Source organism: Dermacentor variabilis, chromosome 11 (assembly GCF_050947875.1).
Source record: "Dermacentor variabilis isolate Ectoservices chromosome 11, ASM5094787v1, whole genome shotgun sequence".
In the NCBI taxonomy this organism is placed as follows: Eukaryota; Metazoa; Arthropoda; class Arachnida; order Ixodida; family Ixodidae; genus Dermacentor; species Dermacentor variabilis.
The window spans coordinates 108232506-108259166 of record NC_134578.1 but is presented as its reverse complement, the minus strand read 5'-3'; the positions used below and the strand labels follow the sequence as shown (position 1 = coordinate 108259166).

At 49.6% G+C, this 26661-nt stretch overlaps 1 protein-coding gene across 1 annotated transcript in view; it reads left to right on the top strand.

Annotated features, from left to right (window-relative positions):
- The window catches only part of LOC142563065 (uncharacterized), an 82039-nt gene that overhangs the window by 35025 nt on the left and 20353 nt on the right, over nucleotides 1-26661 (top strand). The window contains exons 4-5 of the mRNA XM_075673576.1: nucleotides 16-202; nucleotides 8027-8069. Coding sequence (XP_075529691.1) covers nucleotides 16-202; nucleotides 8027-8069 — 230 coding nt within the window. The remainder of the gene's footprint in view (nucleotides 1-15; nucleotides 203-8026; nucleotides 8070-26661) is intronic.

Here is a 26661-nt window from a genome sequence, read left to right as displayed (position 1 = left end):
CATGTTCAATGACAGATCAACCCGCTCCAGTAAAGTGCTATGCTGAACCGTACAAGCGCTGCCCTGAATGCGGAGAGAGAGGATATTACTACGACTCGAATAACCAGAAATGCATACCGTACGGAACAAAAGCTGACTCATGGTTTCCTCCTGATGGAGCGAATTGCTTTGGAGATAAAACCACTTGTCTCAGAGAATGTATGTAAGTATTCTAAAAATAACTTTTCAGCGCAAAAAAGACATAATAATCCACGACCCAAACGCACACGAAGCTCCTTTCAAGTGCTGGTTAACGTGGTAAATTCTATTGGCTAGAATTTCGCTCATAAAAATGCTTAAAAATATGGTAATGGAAGTCAGCACTATATTTTAGAGATTACTTCAATATTTAGATTCAACTGCATACTGCCAAATTTCCACACACTAAAATTAGGAATGAGCTGCCGTATTGAAGTTAAAAAAGAAATTAGCGACGTTTAACTTCATGAGCGAGCGTTACGCGTAAGCGCATTGATGCACTTCGTATATAATTGCGCTAGTAAATATATGGAAAGTCAAGGCGCATTTCTGCCGTCGTCGTCGCCTCGATGTTTTGTATCAACTCCAAGGGCGATAACATTGTCCCTGCGCGCGTGAGCTGCATGAGCGAGTGCTGTATGAGCGAGCGAGCGAGCGTGCGGCGGTGAGACAATGATCATGGCTCAATCTCGCGCGCGCAAAAGGGGAAAGTGGGGAGGCATCACGCTGTCTTCGATCGTACGCATCGTCCCAGGGGTCAGCGAAGGGAGGGGGGGGGGGGTGTCTGGCGTTGTACTCCGCCAGCAACGGCGCATTCCATGGCCGCGCGCGCATTGTTTTGAAAGCGACCTGCGTATCTGCGGAGTGTAGGTGTACAGATGGCGCAGACGGTTCGTAACTGCATCGGCGCTGCGTTTTTACCACTCAGTTTGACTTGAAGCGATAGACAGCATCAAGGTCACATCGCCCCTCTGCAGCTGCCGCGCTTCCTCGAGGCAGTATCAGCTTCCAAGGGCACGTTCACCATCGCCACGAATGCCGTATTGGTCGCCATTGTACAGAAGCCGCCGAATTTGCATAAACAGTATCCGGGGGGAAATCAACCACTCCGCAAGCAAGCTGAGCTTGGGCAAGTAAGGTTGCTGAGGCGAATACACGTACATACCTGTTCTAAATGGCGAAGGATCTGAGCTGACCTTTCCGGAGCGAGCCTTGGCAGGGCTTCCAAACTTTGAAGGTTGCCATGTCATCCTCAGGAAACTCTTGTTTCCGCGAGGAAACCCACGCCTCGTCGATAGAAACGATGTCTCGAAGATGCCAGAGATGATCACACACACTGCACCAGTACCCAAACGGGGTACTGATGAAGTCCCTGTTAAAGATTTTGGTGGCGCCCACTTGAAGCCTGGTATTCTGTTTGGTATTGCGCTTACGGGCTTCGCGCAAGACACTGCGCTTGGATTTGTGTCTTGATTGCCTTCTTCAATGAGTGCCTTTTTTTGCTTTTGCTTGATAGTAAAAACGTCTTTAATGAGGTTGATATATTCAGCCATTTATTTGCTTGGGAGTTGCCGGAAGAGTAACTCTACGAGATCTTAGCAGCCCAGTTCTAGACACTGAGCTGAAACAATGCGCTGTGAGTGAGTCAGTGAGTGAGACAACTTCATATGGTCCACTATAGACGTAAGCAAACTCCACGCCACCTGGCTAGGCCCACTCGGGGACCATCAGGTGGAACCTGACGGCCCTCTCGCGAGCCCTCTGGACTGCCAGGTTTGGAGAGGTCTGATCCTGGGCCCTAATTAGCTTCATCATTTCCTCTTGAGTGAAAGGGGGACCGGCAAAGGCGCAGCCCCACAGGACATGTTCGAAGTCCGCATAATCACCACACAGAGGGCAGTCCGGGCTTGGGAACCGTTCGGGGTACATTGTGTGCAGCGCCGCGGGGCTCGGGTAAGCGCTTGTTTGCCGAAGCCTGAGAGTGACTGCCTGGGCCCTGCACAGCGAGGAGTGCGGCGAAGGTAGGAGTCTTCTTGACAGATAATATTGTATTTGCAGGTTTCGTTGTAGAGCAGAGAGGCTCGGGTCGCCCAGGAGAGGACGCGTTGCCCAGCGCACGGTCAGTCAAACCTCGTGCAGCCGAGTGCGCCTCCTCGTTGGGGTTGATCGAGGCACCCTCAATGGTTCCAAGGTGCGCAGGGAACCAGGCCTAAGAGTGATGTTTCATGTCTTTGGCACTTTGGATGATACGTAGGGCCTTGGGAGCCACCATTCCCATTTGAAAGGCCCTGACAGCGGCCTTGGAATCCGAATAAATCGTGTCATGTACACTGTCCGTCAATGCAAGAGCAATAGCAACTTCCTCTGCAACGCTGGAATTAGAAGTGCGGACGGTAGCGGAGCTAAGGATTTTGGAATCACAGTCGATGACCATTGAGGAGAAGGCCTCTTCTTGAACGTACGAAGCAGCGTCTACGAAGCATGTTCGGTCCTTGTTAAAGCGGGCACTGGCGAGCAGAGCTTTACCACTGGCTCGTCTTCGTCCTTCGTTGTAGGTGGGATGCATATATCGTGGCATCCGGTGTATATAAATCTTGGACCTTACGTCACTGGGCAGCTTCACAGCGTCGAGACTGACGACCGTGGGGTTACGTCCCAGCTTGCCAAGTATGGCTTGGCCCGCTGGGGTACCGGAGAGTCTGACAAACTGTGAAAATTCTCGGGCTTCTATTTCTTCGAACTATTTCTTCGAACGTGTTATGAATTCCCAAATTAAGGAGGTCTTTTGTGTGCGTTCGGATGGGAAGGCCGAGGGCAAGCTTGAAGACTCTTCTGATTAGGGCATGGATTTTGTTGCGCTCTGATACGAGCCAGTTGTGCATAGCCCCTGAATAAGCGAGGTGGCATAGCACGAAGGCGTGGATAATCCGGATAAGATTGTCTCCCTTGATCCTGCGGTACCTGTTTGCGATTCTTCGATCAGGCCGAGGGCGCTTTCGGTCTTGGAACAAATGCGTTTGAGGGCGGCTCCATTGGCCCCGTTCGACTCGATAAACATTCCTAGGACCCTGATAGTGTCTACCCGCGGTACTGGGGAGCCCTTACCGGTGAATAATGTAATGTGGCTCTCTGTTGCTGGCTTCCAGGACTGGTGTGAACCGCCTCTGGGCCTCTTCTTGTAGAGCAAGAGCTCGGATTTAGCGGGCGAGCACCTTAGCCCGGTGGGGATAAGATACCGCTCCGTCACATCGATGGCCTCTTGCAAAGCACCCTCGACCTGCCCTTCACATCCACTGGAGCACCAGATGGTGATGTCATCCGCGTAGATCGTGTGGGTAATGTTCGGGATTTTGTTCAAGGCCGTCAACAGGTTGATCAAGGAGATGTTGAACAACGTCGGGGAGATCACCGCCCCCTGAGGTGTTCCCTTTGGCCCAAGCGGGATTTCCTTGGTCAAAAAACTCGTCAATCTTGAGTCTAGTGGACCTTGAGGAAAGCAAGGAGCGCACGAAATTGTACGCCCGTTTGCCGGCGTTACACTCTGTCAGGCTCTTGAGAATAAAGGCGCGCAATATGTTGCCAGAAGCCTTTTCCAGATCCAAGCCGAGAATTGTCTTAGTGTCGGCGGAGGTAGAGTCAATGATCTGGTGCTTGATCAGTCTTATGGCGCCCTGAGTCGAAAGCCCCGACCGAAAGCCAATCATGTTATGTGTATAGCATTCGTTAGACTCGAGATGGTCAGTGAGGCGGTTAAGCATGGCGTGCTCGGCCATCTTTCCAACACACGACGTTAGGGAGATGGGCCTTAGATTGTCGATGCTCGGCGCTTTACCTGGCTTCGGTATGAGTACTGTGTTGGCTGCTTTTCAGCTCTTGGGAATGATGCCGCTGCACCAGATGTCATTCATCTTGTGCGTAATAAACTCGATTGAGGCGTCGTCGAGATGCTTGGGCATCTTGTTGGTGATCCCGTCAGGCCCAGGGGCAGATTTGCCGTTGAGGGATGCGAGATCTCGCTTGACCTCAGCCACGGTGAAATCCTCGTCCATAGATGGTACGTCACGCCCTTCGCACTCGGGAAACTGGGGGGGCACCAGATCGTCCGTGGCCGCCAGGTACTTCTCTATGAGGTGCTCTGTGACTGCCTCATCTGGAGTCGAGTCGGTGGCCAAATGGACAGCTTTCGCTAAAGCTCTCTTCTGGTTGGACTTGGTGTTGCCATCGTGCAGTAGGTGCTTAAGGAGACCCCAGCTTTTACCGTTCTTCAGCTGGCCCTCCACCGAGTCGCACAGCTCGTCCTATTGCTGCTTGCATAGCACCTTGCAATGAGCCTCTATCATCTTGTTTATATCGGAAATTTTCTTGCGTAGTATTTTGTTATGGCGCTGAGTCTTCCATCTCGCGATCAGTGCCTGCTTGGCTTCCAATAGATGCGCCAGCCTACTGTCCATCCTGTCCATCTCCAGATCGGTGGTCACCTCCTTGGTGGCTCTAGCCGCATCCTTCTTTATCGCGTCGCACCAAGAGTCTTAAGGACGTTAAGGACGCGCTCGGAGCGGTTGGCCCGGAACAAGTCCCAGTCAGTGAACCTAAAGGTCCTCTTTTTGTTACGGGCAGTCTTGATCACCGCTTTGATGATGCAATGATCGCTACCGAGGTCCATGGCTGTGTTGGTCCACTTGACGTTTTCCAGGTTCTTGACAAAGGTAAGATCCGGAGTCGTATCTCGGCACACCGAGTTCCCTCTCCTTGTTGGAAAGTCTTTATCGGTTATCAGCGTAAGATCTTCCTCCGTTGCCGCGTCCCATATGTCTCTACCCTTCTTCGTATTGGTACAATAGCCCCACGCCTGATGCTGGGCATTAAAACCCCCCATGACGACTAGAGGCTGACAGCCTGCCAAATGCACGGCCTTCTTGAGAATACCACCAGGCCTGGCTCTGTGAACGCTGGGTCTGCAGTAAACATTCAGTATGAAAATACTGTTTCTTCTTAAGCGCTGCGTAGGGGGGCCGACAAGGAGTTCGGCCATGACGTACTCGATCCCATTGTCCACGGGACCAAGGTGTCGCTGAAGGCACGTGAACTTTTTACTAACCAGGATAGCGACCCCCCTTCCTCCTTCAGCGGAAGCCAACGTAGGGAAACCGGGGAGTTTGATAGGTGATGACGTGATCGTTTCTTGCAAGGCGATTACTTGGGGTTTGTCCTTTACGCTTTTTAGGTATTGTCGCAGAGTCGCCCGTTTGCTGACGAACCCTGCGCAATTCCACTGCCACATAGTTATGAAGTTAGTTCCGTTATCCATGTTTGGGCTTGGGAATGGATTGCGAAAGTGCCGCATTCATAATGGCACCCTCCGTCGGTGGGGCAATGACGCTGTGCAACTTTAGTACTTGTGCTGTAGATGTGCTTGGCAAATATCCGTGGCTGGTTCCTTCCAGCTTAAGTATTCTAGCGCTGAGGGCGACCAGGCCCACCTGAGGGTGCACGATCATTTCTTGTACATGAGAGAGACCTGTCTGCATGTTGGAGATGGCGGTCTAGAGATCAGACAGGAGTTCTACCATCTCGTCTCCCCTGGAGTCATCCAGGGCACGCCACTTCACTGCAACCGTCTTGGGAGGGGCCTCCACTGTGTCCATGGCCGAAGAGCGTGCGGCAGGCTGAGAAGCTGGCTGTGTGAGCGCCAATCTCCGTATTTCCGCCATCTCGGCGGCTAGCCGACTGATTTCCTCCTTGAACAGAGCGTTTTCCTTTCTAAGACTATCATTGGCACGCCTAAGCTCTTCGAGCTCATTCGTGAGACGCAGGTCGTGCGAGTCTTGAGAGTTGGACGCCTGCGTTTGGTTACCACGGGCCCTATCGGCCCACGTTAGAGAGGACTTGCCTTTACCCCCGGTGGGGGTCTTCGAACGTGAGCTGTTGGATGAGTCGCTCCCAGTACGGGACTTGGAGCAGCTTCTGGAGCTGGAGCGCGCTGGAGAAGGCGATGTGAATCGCGATCTTGAGGTAGAGCGACTTCTGGAGCCCCGTCGGCTTGTACAGTGGCTTCTCGAGCGCAAGCGTCTTCTGCCCCTACGGTTGGTGCTGGATGAGGCTTGCAGATCGGAGGATCGAACGATTGACGGCGTGGGGAGCTGCTCTTGCTGCCTGGCACGCTCGAAGCGTCGTCGGCAAACAATGTACGGTGTCTTGAATCTATGCGCACACTCTTTACCGGCTGTAAGGTGCGGACCGCCGCAGATCTTGCATTTTGGGGTGCATTGATGCTGCTCATCAGGATTTTGCAGGCTGCATCTCCGACAGATGACGTCACTCGGTGTTGGACATACATCGGCGCGATGTCCGAGTCTTCCGCAGGCGTGGCATACGTCCACTTGCTTTCGATATAGGGAACATTTCATCAGGAGCGTTCCGTACCTGACAAAATTCGGTACCCGCAGCCCGTCAAAGGCGATGATGGTCGTAGTCTGAGCGATTCTCTTGGCTCCTAGTGCAAGAGGGTTGTTCTGGTTAACAATCTTGCCATCCACCGTCGCTTGGTCGTCTTGTAACGGTATGCCACGTATGACCCCCTTGCACGTGGAGTGCGGGGCTGTCTCGTACGCGCAGATTTCGTGAAGCTTGCCTGTGATTCGGATTTCCTTGATGCGGGCATATCTATCGGCATTCTCCCGTCTGGGAGTGCTGGCCACCATGATGTTTTGCTGTAAGTTCGGGCACAGAGTGTCTTGTGTGAGCTCGTGCTGGCTGATGCCGGAGGCTGCAAGTATTGTGTCAGCCACCGTGTCCGCTCGAATTTTGGAAATATCCAGCCCACCTCTTGGCCTAATAACGATCTTCGTGTCTTCTTTGGGAAGAACAGGCATTCGGCTTGTCCTTATAATCTTGCCCTTCAGCGCTGCGCCGCTAGACTTGTAGCTATGGGGAGCCAAAGGCGTGTTTTTGTACCACTAATGTACTTCTAAGGAGATATGGAGTTAACAGGAAGCTTTAGCTCCGGCCCAACTCCAACGCGGCCTATTCCAATACATGTAAAACGCAGAATGTTTTTCTAAGATAACTCCTGCACCGGTTTTAATTACATTTGTTCCATTTAAGAGAGAAGGTTAAATTCTCGTGACTGTTGGATACGGAATTTCGATTTAGGGCTTGAATTTTGTTAAAAAGATTTTCAAAAATTGGAAAGCCTGAGAAAGATGGAAGCACGAATTTTATGAATTAATAGCTCTGCGCCAAGATCTGACATCGCAGTTCTGTAAACGTCATCTACTAGACCATTGTAAGTGGACAAATTTGATATGTTATTTTATATCTTACATGGATTTGTTACGTTTTGTGCGAGGGTTCCCCAAAAGCTGTATTTCCACATTGCGAATTTTGTTTAGATTCATGTGTAACATATAAATTTTGTCCGCTTTAAATGTGCTATTAGGTGCAATTCACACCATTGTGGTATCATTTTTCGTTGCTGAGTTACAGCGTTGTTAACTAGACAGTTTCGTTCTCTGAAAATTTTCAGCTTTGCCACTTTTTAATAAAACATTTACCACATAAATTAAAAATTCGAAACGAACAGTCACTAGCTATTAAGTTTTCATTTTAAATGCAACAAACGTCGCCAAATTTGGTGTAGTGGTTGCCGAGAAAAACGAATTCTCCTTTTACATATATTTGGATAGGAGCCCCCGACCTAAGCATCCTCTTAAAGGAGTTATGCCTCTTGTCGCGGATATTTACTTGCTTTCTCAAATTATGACGTTGTGCTGTACTAAATGAAAATGCTATGTTATATTTTGTCTTAAATACAACACGATACTACGGCAGCATGCTAAACGAGATATACAAAAATAACAAGAAGCAATCCATTACTTAGGTGCAAGCTGCAATAAACCACAAAGCAGCATTAAGGGAACAGAGGCTACTGTAGCAAAAAGCGTTAGAACATTACATGACTAGCACTAGTATCGATTGTTTAAAGAAACTTAGATCTCATATTTTACAGGGGTTTTAATGAAAACAACAAGAATGGCTTTCCAGCAACAAAGGTAAGCTGTTCATTATTCACGGAGCGCAATCATTCCTTTTTTTCCTAATACAATATGAATGATTTGATTTACCGGGAACTCAAGGGACAACTGTTCCCGAAGTCACTTATCCGCAAACGTTGAAACTTGTCTGTCAGACAATACTGTGCGCAGAAATGTGGAGAGCTAGTAAAGGACTGTGTATATTTAATTTGTGTCCCTCGCTAACAATTATATAGTAGATATTCCAGAATGAGTGCGTTCGTTTATTTTATGAGAAGGGTATTCATTGCTAGAAGCTGAAAAATTAAACAGTTTAGTACAGCCATTGTGAAAAACGTCTATGCATTACGGCGCCATGGCGTGTGGCTGAAACGCACTTCCATCTCCGGTGTAGTGTAGCGATTGTCATGTAACCAATGTGTGCTAGAGAATGTTATGCCCCAATGACGATCAAACATTTTCAGGTACTTCAGATTTCTTGACGGTGTTGTATGGAGACACGATACAAGAGTGCAAGTAGCAGCAGGAAGCATATAAAGTGATCGTCAGTGGCAATACCTTTAGAGGTTATGCAACCATTGCTACTTGTAACCAAGCAGTCAAAGGTGGCTACGCAGGTACAGACTATTGACACGTGTACCTATCTTTATCGGGCGACCACGTTTGGCCGCCTAACAAATGTAATCGCACAGCGCGGGACACCCCTGCATGTATCCGAAGTTACTGGAAAGTTATCGATGCTTCTATCCGGCTGTCTGTTGTCGCCGAACGTTGTGTTATCTAGTTTCATCGTGTGACGCGAATGGTGTAGAACTTTGTGGAAGGCACGCGGGTCCGAACGATTAGTCTGGAACATTCGACGACTGCTGTAAAAAAGCGGGCGCGCTTGACCCGCTGATCAGATTTTCGACGACCGCCGATCGTGTTCGCCGCTACCATCCTTCTTTGTGTGTAGCCTGTTTTTGAGGGCACAAGTTCTCCCAATAAAACGCCCGTTTCGTTAATCACAGTTTTGCTGCCTTCTGAACCCTCACTACCACGTGACACTATGAAACGCCTGAAATGCTGCAGGATTGGTGATATTTACGCGATCACGCAGCTTTGAACGGTTGTTTACTCATGACCTAATAGCACAAAATAAGACAGGCAAGTCAACACCAAGTGACACCAAAGAAAGATAAGGTCTTCTTAGGTGCATTAGTGTACCATGGGGTTCGTTTAGATTGCCCGACTTTCAGGATTGACCCATATTTTTTTTTGTTGCGTAATGACGCATCACTGGTTCCCGTTATAGGCGTCCGCAATTTGAGCGAGCGCATGTGAGTTTCCTTTATAACTTTTCGCGCTCATTACGCTTTATTACTTGATGCGTCTTCTTTGTTCAAACTTTATTTGGATGCCCCTTTTATTGCGATAGCAGCTATATAGAGAGTCCAGGCGCCTTTCGGCGTCGGCGTCGCCGTGAGGTTTGGTATAAAGTGCAAGGGCGATAAATGCGTGGCCGAGCACCGTATGCTGTATGTGCGAGTTAGACCGTGCGAGCGTGACCCGGCGAACGCGACTCCATCTCGCGCGCGCGAGCGAGGAAGGTTGGCCGGAGAGGCACGGGGTTAAGGCTAGGAACGAGGGGGGGGGGGGAGGGTGCGTTCTTCTCCAGCGGCTGCGGGCGCCACATCTTGAAAGCGGTCTGCGACGTGGCTAAAGTGCGCGCCCGCGCACGCCTCTCTTCAAAAGAATCTGCGATGTTTGCAGAGTGCGCGTATTGCCGGTAGCTTCGTATGCGCTGTGCTTTCCACGGTTCGTTAGCGTTGCACGTTGGTGTACGTAGGTCAATTCGCGCGCTGCTGCTGCCGCGATTTCTTCACTCCAGCATTTTGACGGCGAGTTTCCACGCTAACTGAGCGGGATGTGTTCATGTTTGCCTGTGCGCGCGTGACTCCTTGCTTGTTAATTTTGTTAAGAGACGTCGGCGGGTTAGTTGGTTTTAATCCACGTTAGAATGTGTAAGCGGGACTAAAAAACGACGCAGAAACAAACAGATACAGTGTTTTCTTCGTGTGTTTGTTTATTTCTACGGCCTCATTCAGTCGCACTTATACGTTTTATGATAGTTAATTTAGTTAGTAAGCGAATGTTTACAAGTTGATAGGGTCAATAAAACGACTATCCTTACCTCGTATAGCTACTACGAATTTCCTATCGCAATTGGTGCTTCTCCTTTCGGGCAAAACTGCGACTTTTTTAGTCCTACTTACACCAGAAAGCATCAAATGGTCTGATTTGACCAGACGAAGGTGGCCACATATTTAGATCCCAGGAACCCCAAACCTATCTGAAGCCCGTAAAGAAGACCATGCATTAAAAAAGGAACAGGACACCAGCCAGATAATTTCGTGTATATCTTACTTGCCTCTGCTTGGCAAAATTTTCTACAATGCCACGCACACAATACTGTCTTGTGTCGTGCGGCTTCTTGCCTCCCGCTGCCTTTTACTCGTGTGATTTACTGGCTCTAACCAAATATTTCGAAAGTAGCGTTTTTAAGGCCTTGAAATGAACCACAGTTATTGAGAGTTCTCAGCTTGGTGGCCCTAAAGTGGAAGCTGAGGCGACCGGGTGCTTTGAATAGCAAAGCTATCTTGACTTAAAATTATTTTCCTCGTATCAACTCTATGATAAAGCACATTGAAAAAAGGACACAGGGAGGCGGCAACTCAATCAGCGGCAGCTGGGGGAGGGGGGTGGGCGATATGTCTTGATTTATTATTTGTCGTGTGACCAAATTCACATGCTTCGCCTCGGTATCACGACCTCACTGATCCTTGGAATATATGGGGCCATGAACAAAGAAGGCAGACCTGACGTCTTCAGCCCTCTTCGCATCGGCTTTTCTAACATTTGCAAAGTTATAGCTAAATAAGCTATGAACTGCATCGCGAAATCCCGATGGTATGCACATGCGTCACCAATCGTGGCGTAGGTGACGCATATACATAATGAACAACACTTCCAGATAATATTCTTAACATGAAGAGAAAAATCATTTAGGACGAGCTTGGGGGAACCCTCTGGTCCCATGACCGTCGTACGCGCGGAGAACGTCGAGTCGGGCACGTGCGTGTCGAGAACGTTGGGTAGAGGGGAAACTTTCCTTTCGCTGGCGGCGAAGTGGAACAGCAAGTGATATCAGCGCCACCGGGTGTGTCACGTGAGATCCCTCTGACGTCGCGTTTGACATCGCCCGAATCGCCCGAGCAAGCGGCGAGTGCGAGTCTCCGCCGCCGCTCCCGTTTTCCCGCACGTGGTGGGTCAACCGTGTTTTTGCTGTGGCAGTCACCGCAGCTGTCCATATCCCCACCTGGTAAGTCGGGAGCCGTTCTTTACCTAGCGTATTATTCTCTTCGAGGAAACACTCAGTGATGTAAACTATAGCTAGCTAGCTAGCGTGCTCGTAGTGTTAGTTGCAAACATAACGGATGCCTTCCGTTTGTACACATGGTTGTCGTGTATTGTTTTTTCGAGCTTTTATTGAGCCACGGTTGACGGGCAGGGTGTGCCAACCTCAGGGTTCGGTGTTCTGAGAAAAGCACGGTTGGCTTACCCCCTTATCCCGACAAGCTCAAAACATTATGAGCAAGAGTGTCATCGCTCATAAACGAAATTGAAAAGAAGCTCTCGGACAAAGCCAAAAGAGCGTGGCTAAAGAGTATTTCAAGCAGATTACAGCTATGGCTCAGAATGGCAGGCTGTGAACTTGAATTTATTCGTAATCCATAGAAAACATGTTTCCCAGCATCTGTCCTGTTTGTAGCACGTTTTGGAAAGCTTACTATCGTGCACAGTTAAAACCAAGACAACGCGGATATTCAATTGTTCATTACCAAAAGCCACGGAGACAGAGTCTGCAGACTTTTATCAGATAACATTTGTCGCCACAACAACAAGAACATATAATAAACAACAGTCAGCTCTTCAATATCAGCTACTCCTGCACCCTAGAACTCCACTCCTACCTCGCACGCTATTGTCGAGCATTTCAGACGATACGGCCCACCAATTTTTTATTCATTCAATTTCTCCTCTTAGGGAATTAAGCCTACAATGCCACTACGAAAACCCCAAAAGGATTTTTTCTCCTTTCCTCCTATTGTAGGGTTGCCTACCGTTTCATACGATCGACAGTCTATTTACTTCTTTATCAACCCGATGCCCCGGAGTACGCGCCGATCTTTGAACCCCCTGATATGCCCATAGATGTAGCCAGTCAGTCAGGCGTTTAACTATGGCTGGCGAGTAGCGGCAAAAACAGATCGGGTACGACCAGCCTCGCGTTGCTACTTTTCTTCTGGGAACGCTTCTATTGTTGCGATTACCGCCCCAGTCTCTTGGTTTCTCGTCCAAAGTGCTCCAAAAATTTGATAGACCTTACCGTGTGGTCGAGCGCACATTCCCCCTTAACTACGTAATTGAGCCCCTTATGCCACCTGCGCCACCGTGCAAGATACATCTTTCCCGTAGAATGCCTGAAACCTTATTTTGAACTGCTTGAGTCCACACTTAGATTGCAGGATAGCTCCTATGTTTTCTGCGGGGCAATTGTAATGAAAAAGGTGATTAGGAAGAGCACAGCCCAGGTACACGCGGGATTGGCAACACAGTGCGCGAGATAGAAGGTGAAGCTTAACTATTGTCCTTCGCTTCGGACCTTCTGAGTCTACAGCCCTCGTTGAATAAACCTGGTTTTACGTAAAAAAAACATAGTTTGAAAGGAAGCTCCTCTATTAACGGCACGTCAAACAAGTTGAACACACTGTGTTCAACTTGTTTGGCGACCTTCAGAGCTAGTTCTGCCACAATTTGAGATTATCAAATTTGTCGGAAAAGGGGAAGCCAACGCTTTCACATAAGTTTAAGACGTCGGGGAGAATTAGGATCAGTGTGGTAAAGGCGCATAAAGCCACTTTTTTGTATTGCAGGGTCAGCTGACGGATATACTTTTGTTCGTCCTATCTACTTCACGCTGTACCTAGCAATGAACAATGAAAAAGCCCAACTTTCTGAACTCTAGTAGAAGGCCTAGGAATGTTTCATTCGAAGTACGAGTGTGTGGTGAGTCCACTGAAGGAGAAATTAGTGCAATAAGATAACTTAAGCAAACTTTCTTCAAATCCGTATCATGCGTAGACCCAGCGAGGAGTTCCAAAGATGCAGAAAGAAAGAGAGAGAAAGAAAGAGAGGAATTAAGGGTAAACAGAAAGGGTATAACCAGGTGGCTTTATCCGCTTTGCTGCGATGCACTGATAAAGGCGGAAAAGACGAGCTGAAAGCGTGAAGCAAGGGAGAAATTATGCCGTTAGGGAAAGTGCAACGCATGCTCGACGAAGAAAAATGGGCCTGAAGTGTTCTAGTCGTTTGGACAGGTTAATGAAGTGCGCCATCTTCTGCGTTTAGTCGCTTTTGTGACGTCCGCCTTCTGTCCACGAAAGAGTGTTGTTAGCTTGTAGAGCATTCCTCTGCTACAGAGATACCAATCCTGCACGCAATACGTTGCTCAGTTGACGTAGAATGGTGGTTCTCTAAAAACGGACAGATGACGTTCATAATTGAGCTCAGTAGCGGTAGAACCTGACGATCTTGCAATTGAAATTTCTTCTGTAGGAGTACTATGCGTCAGAGTACAGGCGACGCGTTGCGACCCCTCGGCAACAGATGGCTGCACGCAGTGTCTTCTTGAGCTTGGCATCCTATGCGCACTTAAGGCCATTCCTTCGAACTGTCAATGTGCTGTCCCGTGTCCATTTCAAGTTTCCCGCCCGGGCGCCGCCTTCGTCTGCGAACATTGGACTCCTCTCCCCTCCCTTCTTCTTCCTTCTCCCCGTGCGCCGTCACTCTCGTTTCCTCCCTCTCGGATTGCATTGTTTACGCGACCGGCGCCTCTTTTGTTCTTTCGCGCTGCACGACTGTGGCAGCACCGCGTTTTTACGAGTATGTAAATGCACAGGATAAAGTTTTAATTTTCTTGGTGTTTGCGACTCGTTAACTATCTGAGGAGTGGCCGCAGCCCCAACGCGTGCCACGGAATCAGAACAGTAAAAACGCGATGAACGCCGAGTCGGCATCCCACGCGCGTCTCCAAAGCGCCTAGGCTTAGGCGGCTCGGCTCGCTGGCTCCGCGCTGCGAAGCTCCGTTTTCGCCTCGCAGCCACACACGGCATGGCGTCGCAAGACCGCAAGTCGCCCGCTGCTCAAGTGAGTCCGGACCAATCTCGTCTCGCATGCTCTGAGAAAATGGCAAGCTCTGTGCAGTCACGGCATTCGTCGCGCTCAGCCCGTTCGGAGCGTTCGACCGCCTCGACAACGCCAAGCATGCTCGCCGCCAGAGCAAGAGCGGAGGCCGCCGCGGCGCGAGTGCAGGCTTCTCTTATGAAGAAAGAAGCCGCGGTGAAACTGGAAAAGGCCAAACTCGAAGAACAAGAGAAAAATGCGGCCGCGGAGATCGAACGCAAGAAAGTCGAGCTAGACACCGAGTTACATGTGTTGCAGTTGGATAGAGAAGCGGCCGCCGCGGAAGCACAAGCAGAGATCCTGGAGGCTGCCGTAGATCAGCACGGCGGGGAGCATCACATCTGTCGGACTGTGGAGGAGGCATCCGAAGACCGCGCTCAACGTACCTTTGACTACGTGCTTGACCAGGCTCACGTGCGCATTGGCCCGCGCCAGCAATCGCAGCGGCATGACGGCGGAGAGCATTACGTCTTTCAGAACGTTGATGAAGCAGCTGAAGACCACGCTCCATGCACTCCTAGCGCTCACAACCAAGGAATCGCCCAGAACGTTGCTCGTCAGCAGGGAGATGAAGCTAACGCCCCAGAACTGACCGCCATGGCAAAGTATCTGATTCGACGCGACCTTGTGAGTACTTCACTTACGAAGTTTGACGACTGCCCTGAGAACTACCGGGCGTGGAAATCTACATTCAAGGGAATGACACGGACTCTCGAGGTTACGGCAAGCGAAGAACTTGATCTTCTCGTGAAATGGCTTGGTGCCGAGTCGTCGAGCTATGCAAAGCGGCTGCGTTCCGTGCACGTCGACTGCCCCGAAGCCGGGTTAGATGTAGTTTGGGAAAGACTTGAGGAATGCTATGGTCGTCCGGAAATTATAGAAGAGGCCATCTTCAGGAGAATCGCAAGTTTCCCCAGACTGTCCGACAAGGACACCGAGAAACAGAGAGCTGGGAGACCTGCTTCTTGAAGTTGAGGCTGCAAAATGTGACCCTCAGCTGACTGGGCTTTCCTATCTGGACACGGCAAGAGGGGTAAACCCCATCGTAGAAAAACTGCCGCAGCGCTTGCAAGACATGTGGATAGCGAAAGGATCGAAGTACAAACGAGATCATCGGGTCGCCTTTCCCCCTTTTTCGTTCTTTGCCAGCTTTATCAGGGACCAAGCGAAAACGAGAAATGATCCTAGCTTCAAACTCAACACTGCAAGTGGCACCCCTTCAAGGCTCCCAAGAGCAGACAGATGGGCTGCGAATGACGGCACGAGAAGAACGCCCATCTCAGTGCAACTGACGGACGTGGAAGCAAGCACCGACCATCCGCCCTCAAACGCACCAAAGTGGCATGATACAACCAAGTATTGTCCTCTGCACAGGAAGCCTCACCCCCTCCGGAAGTGTCGTACTTTCCGAGAAAAACCGCTGGATGAACGAAAATCTCTGCTGAAAAATTATGGAATATGCTTCAGGTGCTGCGCTTCAACAGACCACTTTGCAAGAGACTGTAAAACAGTTCTCAAATGTGACGATTGTGGTAGCGAGAGGCATGCCACAGCACTTCATGCCGGAAATGTCAACCATAAGTCTCCTGCAGCTCATCACGACTCTGAAGATGTAGGTCGAGACCAAGATTCCGCACTTGAAGTGTCATCAAAGTGTACGGAGGTCTGCGGTCAAAGCGGCGGTGGCAAATCCTGCTCTAAGATCTGCTTGGTGAAAGTTAGTCACCCGACTCAGCCTCACAACACTGAAAAAATGTATGCCATCTTAGACGACCAGAGCAACAGGTCCCTTGCAAGAACAGAGTTCTTCGACATTTTCGGGCTCAATGGTGACAGTTCCCCCTACACTCTAAGGACATGTGCTGGAACTGCAGAGGCGATAGGAAGAAGAGCATCCGGCTTTCTCATTGAGGACATTCATGGCTCCGTGAAGCTACCCTTGCCAACGCTCATCGAGTGCAACGAGATGCCTAACAACAGGAACGAGATTCCAACACCGGAAGTGGCATCGCATCACCCCCATCTCAGAGCTGTAGCTAAATTCATTCCTCGTTTGGACCCAGAGGCCAAGATTCTACTTCTCCTCGGGAGAGATATCCTCAGAGTACACAAGGTTCGACAACAGCGCAACGGACCGGCTGATGCTCCATTTGCTCAGAGACTGGATCTGGGATGGGTCATCGTGGGGAATGTCTGCATAAGTCGAAGTCGCCCACCGGACCCTGTGAGCAACCTCAAAACAAACGTCCTTGAAAATGGACGTCCCTCCATTTTCGAGCCATGCCAGAATCATTTTCTTGCCAAGGAGAAGCTCGCTGACACGCAAGGGTCGACAAACTGCTTCCAACCAGCTCAGAACGCTGCTAGGAAAGACCGCTGTGGCGATGGGGTCGCTGAAACGCTGTTCCACACAACGAAGGATGACAACAGACCTTCCCTTTCCGTCGAGGACAGGAAGTTCTTGAAGCTGATGGATGACGAGTTCTCAAGGGACGAATCCAACAGTTGGGTAGCACCTCTTCCATTTCGTTGCCCAAGACCTTGGCTTCCGAATAACAAGTGCTTGGCCGAGTCACGCCTCACTGCTGTCCAACGGACCTTGAAGAGAAAGCCGGAACTGAGGGAACAATTCGCGAGCTTCATGGAGAAGATGTTCAAGAACGGCCACGCCGAGGAAGCTCCACCGGTTCGAGAGGGAGAAGAGTGTTGGTACCTCCCCATCTTTGGTGTTTGCCACCCACGAAAGCCTGGGGAAACACGAGTCGTGTTCGACTCCAGTGCACAGTTTAAGGGCCTGTCTCTAAACAGTGTGCTGCTTACCGGTCCAGACATGATCAACAGCCTGCTTGGGGTGCTCATCCGATTCCGGAAAGAGCCAGTGGCCATTACTGTGGACATTAAGCACATGTTCTACTGCTTCCTGGTACGAGACGACCACCGAAATTATCTGAGATTTCTGTGGTTCCGCAACAACAACATCTACAGTGACGTGGTAGAGTACCGAATGAAGGTACATGTGTTTGGAAACAGCCCTTCACCAGCAGTTGCAACGTACGGGCTGCGGAGAACAGCACGAGAAGGAGAGGAAAAATTTGGCAGCGACGTCAGGCAGTTCATTGAGAGGGATTTCTATGTCGACGATGGGTTGAAGTCTCTCTACAACGACGAGGACGCCATCAGCCTAATACGCCGCACGCAACAGATGTTGGCCGCATCGAACCTTAAGCTCCATAAGATAGCCTCTAACTGCCCTACAGTGTTGGAAGCATTTCCAGAAGAAGACCGTGCCAACGATTTGAAGGATCTTGACTTGAGCAATGGCTCACAGCCGATCCAACGCAGTCTGGGAGTTTCTTGGAATCTGAAGAAGGATGTCTTCACATTTACGACTCCATTCCAAGAAAAGCCATTCACTCGGCACGGTGTCTTGTCAGTGGTAAATAGCCTGTACGACCCACTTGGGTTTGTTGCTCCAGTCATCGTTCAAGGAAAGTCCCTCCTCCGAGAGCTAGTCGCTCTGACATGCGACTGGGACTGCCCACTTCCTGACGAAAAGAGAGCCGCCTGGGAGGTGTGGAAAGACTCCTTGCAAGTACTCGAGCAGCTGGACATACCTCGCACCTATGCCCCTGCCTCACTCACTACCGCACAGTGGAAGGAACTGCACATATTCTCCGACGCATCAACGAAAGCTGTGGCTGCAGTGGCGTACCTCAGAGTGACATATCCAGATGGTGCGTGTCATGTCGGGTTCGTCATAGGAAAGGCTAAGCTAGCACCGCATCCGGAACACACCATCCCAAGGCTTGAACTGTGCGGCGCAGTCTTGGCAGTGGAGCTAGCAGAACTCATCAGTCGTGAAATAGATATGGAACTTGATGCTGTAAACTTCTATACTGACAGCAAGGTCGTCCTAGGCTACATACATAATGAGACGCGAAGGTTTTTTGTGTATGTCAGTAACAGGGTGGAACGCATAAGGAGCTCTACACGGCCAGACCAATGGCACTACGTTCCTTCTGACATGAACCCTGCGGATCTAGGAACCAGGTCTGTGCCAGCGGCCCAGATGGCAGGATCGACCTGGCTGACAGGCCCGGACTTTTTGTATCGTCAAGAACACTGCTCGCAGGTATTGAAGGGCAAGTTCGACTTGGTCGATGCGGACTCCGACACGGAGGTGCGGCCCCAGGCAAATGTTCTCGCAACCAGTGTGGACGTGAAACAACTCAGCAGCAAGCGGTTCGAGCGCTTCTCAAGTTGGATTACGCTGACTCGCGCAGTTGGAACGCTCGTACGGCTAGTGGACAAAATTCGGGGCACTTCTGAAAACGTGTCAAACTGCCCGCGTAACAGCTCATCTCACCAAGTGCGACCTTCTGCAGAACACCTAGCCCGAGCAAAGGCAGCCATTATTCTATCTGTCCAGAAGGAAGCCTTTTCAGAGGAGTTCAAAAGCTTGCAACGAGGAAAGCGACTACCGAAGTCAAGCCCTCTGTGGAGACTGGATCCATGGATTGATTCCGACGGTCTTTTGAGAATCGGTGGCCGACTGGGCAGGGCCAACCATTTCGACCAGCAAGAGCAGAAGCCCATCATCATGCCAGGGCGACACCATGTCACCACCCTGGTTGTGCGGCATTATCACGAACAGGTCAAACATCAAGGACGCCACTTCACTGAGGGAGCAGTCAGGGCAGCTGGGTTCTGGATCGTCGGAGCTAAGCGTAGCATCGCCTCATATATACACATTTGTGTTACATGTCGCAAGCTCAGAGGAAGGCAGCTACAGCAGATGATGGCAGACCTGCCCGCAGAAAGACTAAGCACCGAGCCACCTTTCACTTATGTCGGACTAGATGTATTTGGCCCGTGGCAAGTCACGTCTCGTCGCACCAGAGGCGGTGAGGCCAACAGTAAACGGTGGGCCGTACTCTTCACTTGCATGAGTATCCGTGCTGTTCATATTGAAGTAATCGAGAGCATGGATACCTCAAGTTTTATTAATGCGCTCCGCAGATTCTTTGCCATAAGGGGCCCGGCAAAGCAACTGAGGTCTGATTGCGGGACAAATTTTGTTGGAGCATGCACCGAACTAAAGGTGAGCACCACTGGCCCAGACCACGAGAAGCTAGGAACATTCCTGTCAGACCATGGATGCACTTGGGTGTTCAATCCCCCTCATGCTTCTCACATGGGAGGAGTGTGGGAAAGGATGATAGGAGTCACACGGCGAATTTTGGACTCCATGCTTCTTGAGAATACCTCTCGTCGCCTTACTCACGAAGTCTTGGTAACCCTCTTGGCAGAAGTCTCAGGGATCATAAATTCACGACCCCTCGTTCCTGTCTCAACGGACCCCGAGTGCTGGGAAGTGCTGACTCCGGCAACGCTTCTGACCCAGAAGGTCGGCGGCAACACAGTGCCACCAGTCTTTAATGACAAAGATATATATCGGCGACAGTGGCGGCAGGTTCAGTGGCTGGCCGACGTCTTTTGGTGCCGCTGGCGACGCGAGTTCCTTACCACCCTGCAGAGTCGTCGCAAGTGGCAGACCCCAACGCGGAGTCTCAAGGCAGGTGACCTCGTCCTCCTGAGAGACAGCCAGGTTCACCGCAACGAGTGGCCCATGGGACTCATTGTGAACGTTATCGCGAGTGCGGACGGCAAGGTGCGAAAGGTGGAAATCAAGACGGCAACACGGGGAGTGATCAAGACGTTTCTCCGTCCTGTGACCGAGGCAGTCCTGCTTATTCCGTGTGAGGACTGAAAACATCATATAGTGGTTATATGTATAACCAGACGGGGAGTGTGCTGTCCCGTGTCCATTTCAAGTTTCCCGCCCGGGCGCCGCCTTCGTCTGCGAACATTGGACTCCTCTCCCCTCCCTTCTTCTTCCTTCTCCCCGTGCGCCGTCACTCTCGTTTCCTCCCTCTCGGATTGCATTGTTTACGCGACCGGCGCCTCTTTTGTTCTTTCGCGCTGCACGACTGTGGCAGCACCGCGTTTTTACGAGTATGTAAATGCACAGGATAAAGTTTTAATTTTCTTGGTGTTTGCGACTCGTTAACTATCTGAGGAGTGGCCGCAGCCCCAACGCGTGCCACGGAATCAGAACAGTCAAGATTCGCAACTTCAGTTTTAAGGTGCCCTGGTTGTCTGCTGCGCGTGGTGCTGGTTGTGTTGGAAATATAAACTCGTCAACATTCATTTACTAACTAAACGACCAGGCATGGTGTCACACGTGCATAGATAAGCAGAAAGACATTTCACTCAATGAGCGCGGATACTCGCTGTCGAAACGCTTGTGTGAGGAAGAGCGGCAGCAGGAGTGAGTGAAATGATGTGCGTGATGCCTAGCTTCAACGCGAACTAAGCGGCGAGAACACAGCGCACAAGAAGCTATGAGTCCTCGGCGCATCTAGACTCTGAACTCATCGCAGCGGCGTCACAGGCAGCCGTCGCCAGAATAGAACCCTCCTTCCCCCCGGCGCTGAGTTGCGCGCGGTGGAGGATCGCGTGCTTCCGCGCCGCCTTCCTCTCTTGCGCGCGCGAGATTAAGGATTAAGCCGCTCTCCTCGGCTCACTTACGCACTCTTTCACTCGCACCTACTGCAGACGGCGCACGGCTACAGTTTTATACACTTAGATTTTAATTGGAGCATCACAGTCACGACGGCGATGGAAATGTGCATGAAACGACCATATACTTGCTATTGCAAACACAAGATTAATTTATGAGTGGCCTTCATAGCAGGCGTAGCCTTTCTGGATTGCCGTCAGTGATGACGTCTTCGAGGATGGTGCCGCGGCATTTCTGGGTCACATTTTCCCGGATTATTTCTTACAATAACCAGCTCGTTTTTGATTTGCAGAGAGCCTATCAAAGTTGCCTTGTGATAACCATCACAGTTCGCATACTTGGCGATGATAGCGCGACAGGTGTCTCTGCGGCTGCGCTCACCAGGGACACACTAATGAACATATGCGCACCCTTTTTGCATGTCCAATCTTCAGGCACTTGTAGCACTGAATCCGCCTCGGAATAATTCACCATACTGCAAGGCAGAATTGCCCCACTTTGACATGTGCGGCGACGGGGTTACCGAAGCTTTCCAGGAACTAGAAATAAATGGACAACCTTTGCAGCATTTTAGGGGAATGATCAGAGCACCGAGACAGAATGGCAGCGAAAACCAAACAAAGAGGTATTTGATAGGAAAATTCAAGAAAAAGCACGGAACTATCACGCGCAGCTCAAAACATTGTCTCTATAGGACTGGTCCATTCGAAGCCTTACCCGCCTATAACGCTTTGAAACACTTGTTAATGAATTTTACTGTGACAGCAGGTAAGGGCTCGAAATTAGTTTTGTCTCGTCCGCCTGTACTATACATTGTATTAAACTGACAACCACCATTATCGTCACTGATGACACAAAATGACGAGTTTTGTCGCCGTCAGGCCATCTAGTCATCTCCAACATCGCCCATCTCTGCATCTGCAGATAAAATTCGGCATAACCCATCGTACAATAACTGTCGACAGTAATGCGTCAGCATTGAAATAATATACCGACATAACGTATTGCCTTCATTGAAACAAGTTATGGCGGAGCAGAGTATTGCAGCAAGGTTCCCCTTTCGCCATCGTCTTGCGCCGCCGCCGCCACCACCGCGAAGCCTGCTTGTGACCTTCGAAAGGCACGGTGCGCCGCTGCATCCGAAAGCTGAGGAACGCTCCATGCGGAAACCGGGCTCCTTTCTTGCGTATCTTTCTAGGCCCGCTGCCCCATCTAGTGGCACCGCCGAGAAGTGTGCTCATAGCCTCCGAGACGAGAAGCGTGGCGCAGCGGTGCCTACGAACGTTGAGAATTCTTTCCTTACTTGCCGCATAATCAGTGGCACACACTCAATGACTCAGTTAGGCGAGAATTTCATTAAATTGCCAGGTTCGCATTGAAACAGAGCTATTTAGTTAAAATTCTGTTTCAGGATAACATCTGCGTAGCTTCACACTCCTCATTTTGAGAGCACCAGAGTAACTTAATTTTCATCTTGCTTCAAGGTCTTGCTAAAGTGCTGGTGTTGAAAGGACAACGGTGATTTATGGTGCGATCTATGGTGTCGATGACAGTGAAAAGTCAAATTGTATTGCAAAAAACCAACGCCAAACTTCCAGTCTCTAGCAAATGAATAAGTCAGTCTTGAATATTTCACTTAATTTGCTCGTTTTAAGGAAGCAAATGAGAACATTGATGGTTCAGAGCGATGAACATGGATGGTTTATGGTGCACCATGCGTCGACCTTTCTTAAACATCTGAACGCGGTGCGCAGTCTTGCGCTGGCTATGTGCGGACAAAGACGTCAAAAGCGCGCAGATTGTGCCCCACTAATAATTTCTGGAACTACAAGACCGTGTTGTACTTTCCTTGGTCAGCAAATGTACGTTGAACTATGACTCGTACCAAAAGCAGATTTCGCGTGTAGTTTACAGTTGCGCTTAGCGCTCACAAAAAAGGTGACAAAATTCAGTGCGACCACAGCGTTATGGTTGTAATAGGTCATGCAGCTGAACTCGTTGACATCACTCCCCAAAGACGCCATTTTTCCTTTTTCCGTGTTTATCCAGTTTGAGTAACAAGTTGACGTAACAGTATAATTTGATGATTCAACCGAAATGTTGATTTCGTTGAGCCCCTCCAATGACTTTTAGGCGCCGGTACACAACTAGCGTCAGCGATTTCAGAATTGCCAGCATCATTATCGAGGTGGCAGCAGTTACCAGCACATACCCATCGTCTATCCCCATTCTCGCACAGAAATAGTCGTACTGTCGCTTCGTGTGGTATTTACAGTAGCTATTTTGTAGATACCGAGACTGACACCTGCACATGTTCGGTGTACACGCGCGCTCGGGGCTGAGGCGCCCTTTCAGCCTCTATTACTCAACCACTTCAACACGACGATTCCCACATCTATCATACTCTGGACAGTCAGTCCCGGCACCTGATGGCCATCTTGATTTGGCGGCCAGACCTTGTGAACACATTTGGCTCCTCGTTCGTGTTATAGATACGTGGGCATCTTGAAACTTTCATCCCTTGAAACTGTTATTAAACTTTCCAGTACATCCAGCTCCTGTCGGGACGCTGCTTGACTGCCCTCGCTGTTTGAAGCCTCTTGTGACTCTTGCGGAGTATGGCTGAGACAAAGTGTGGTGCGTCTTGCGGACGAGTCATTTATTTTTGCGAGCTGCCCCATTATTCCAGGCACTCTCACCAAGACTTAGCTTCCTGTGGTAAGCTCCCTTCGAACACTTACACTGTAATTCTGCTTCTAAGAATGAGAGCGCTTCCGCTTCCCCTCTTTATTCTTTTTGCAGAATTCAGCGTGGTTCGGCATCTTTAGGATTATCTGAGATGGCATGGTAGGCAGCTTCCTGCGTAGTTGTCTTCCCATTATATAGTGGGCAGGAGTGTACCAGCCAAGTCAAAGACTTAACTTGTACATTAGCAGTCCCAAGTTTAGGTCTTTTTTTTTTAGAATGACTTTGGCTATCTTTACCATTCCTTCGGCTTTCCTGTTGGTCTTGAGATAATGTAGGCTGCCCAATAAAAACTATCCTGTACTTCCCCGTGAAGTTAACAAGCTTCTCGGATATGAATGGCTGTCCATTGTCTGGCCTAAACTTTAACGGTATGGCGTGACCAGAAAACAACCGCATCAACAATGCCACTAAGGCATCGGTAGTTTCCCGCACGAGATACGCTCCTATATATCTTGCATAGCAGTCTACAACTACTAAGTAGTGATTGCATTTTAGTTCAACCACGTAGGCAGCTACTTTCTGCCACGGATAATGTCGTAGCTTCGACAATTTCATGGGATCCACTGTTGGGATGTTATCTTGAATGCAGTTGGTGCAGTTCGCAACTGTTTAATGCACTTCCGCGCTCCGCCCTGGTCACCAGACTGATATCTTATCCGTTTCTCAGAACGTGAACATTACTAATCTCCCCCGCGTAGGTGGCACGTCCCTTTCATTCTTAGAGGGTTTAGAACCACCAGCCGCCACCAGCTAGTCTTCTACTAGCAGGCTGGATTGCTCTTTCCACTGTCCGTGTACGTGAAATACGGTGCAACCTCAGGTGGGATGATGTGCTTCTCGGACGAGTCGTTCGTGCACTGTTCTTTTGCTTTGCGGCCCACCGGATCGTTTCTCTGTGCTGTCTGTATTTCTTATATGCAGGGCGGTTATACGCTGGCAGTGAGCTTGTCACAACATCTACATATTCCTCTATCTTAACTAAGTAATTGGGTGGAATGTGAAAAATAATTTGAATATTTCCAAGCAACGGCAAACAACATGACCTTGCTTCTGCCAAGCATTTGCATATATTTAAATCTTTGTACGTGATAGTTGGGACACAACGTTTAATGGTCGCAGCAATTCTGGTAAGGACTCAGGGTTCATAAGCGTCGGATCTTGTCCGAAAGCTTCTGAAGGACAGCTAAGGGTTCATACGAATCGAATCCATTGCGATAAGGTTGATTCACACCGATAAAGGTTGACAAGGCTCGGATCAAGTTCGATGAAGTTTATAACAACCGATAACGGATGATAAGGGCCGGATCTAGTCCGACAAGATTGATAACGACCGATAGCGGTTGATGAGGGTTTACACTGGTCGGATGAAGTTTCATAATATTGATATTGACGCCGGGCTGCATGGAGATAGCAAGTGGAACAACGCTTATGCATACCTAGGGGCTATACCGCAAAACTATTCCAAACTTTTCTATTCAAGTCCTGTAATCAGCCCTCCGAGATTAGCGAAAAACTTTTTTTCGATAACCCCCATTGACCTGTCTGTCACGCGACGTAACGAAAACCGCGATAGCTCCCCATCTCATATGGCGTTTGCGCACTGATTATGCATGATTTGATTGAAAAAAGAAAAATAATTATTTCTGATTCGACGCCTTTTCGCCATTTGCCCCCGGCTATTGGTCAAAAGTTTTCGGGCTGCAACCACTTCACCTGTTTTCACGCGACGTCACAAAACCGCAAGAACTCACCACGTCAAAGTGACGTCTACGCATTACGCACTACGCCGAACATAACTGAACTTTCTTCTGAATAGCCGCAGGCTGCTCCGTTCGGAAAGGAATAGAAGATGGCTGCCGCCGATCGCTCAGGCACTGGGTACTCGCACCTGCTGGAGGAGCATGGGTTTATTTCCGTATATTAGAACTTTTTGCGTAAGTAACGTTTTCAAGCACTTTCGGCACGTGTACAAGCTCAGTCTGCCAACTTCTCTTTGCTGAGGATCCGTTTTAGCGTCATTCTTGAGCTTCCGTTGCATGCCACCGCGAATTTCGACCAGCCACCACAAGCTAAGTAAGGGAAAGCGGACCAATCGCAGACGAGAGCAGCGCGTTCTTCACCCGGTTGTCGACTTTCACTGTAATGGCTCGGCCCTATTGAATCCCTCTCCACTTGAGCGGGCTCCTCGCCTCTTGTCAGCCAATTAGAAAAGACAAGCCGCTCAGTGTAGGCAATGTTATTCGTTTTTTCAAGTAAACAAAGGCGACCTTCTATGAACGAGGGGAGCGTTTGATTGGTCTCTTCAGAGAACCCTGCGGATAACCGCCCGATGCTTGCGTCGGAGGTTGCGCAAATTTGACGTCAGAAGATTGGAATAAAAACATATTGGAATAGTTTTACGTTATAGGGTCCCTGCTCCGTCCCGAAAGGAATAAAAGATGGCCGCCGCCGATCGCTCGGGGACTGGCTACTCGCAATTGCCGGACAGCCTGGGTTTATTTGCGTAAACTAAAAAGTTTTGCGCTGCCGTGTAATCTTTTTGAGCACTTTCGGCGTGTTTACGTCCTTGGTCAGCAAAGTTTTCTTTGCTCCGGTTCCTTTTTAGCGCATTCTTAAACTTCCGTTGACCCGCCGCGATTTTCCACCACCCACGGCAAACTATGTAAGGGAAAAAGATCAAAGGTAGACGCCGGCACTACCCTCCTCATGCGGTTATCGATTTTCAGTGCACTGGCTAAGCTCCATGAAATTCCTATGTGCTTGAGCATGCTCAACGTCTCTTATCAGCCAATTAGACAAGGCAAGCCGCTCAGTCTAGGCAATATTATTCTTTTTTGAAGCAGGCGAAAGTAACCTATAAACGAAGAGAACGTTTGATTAGTTTATTTAGACAGCCCTGCGGGTCACCATCCGATGCTTGCGTCGGCGGTTACGACAGTCTGACGTCAGGAGATGGGACTAAAAACAGATTGGAATAGTTTTACGCTATAGGGC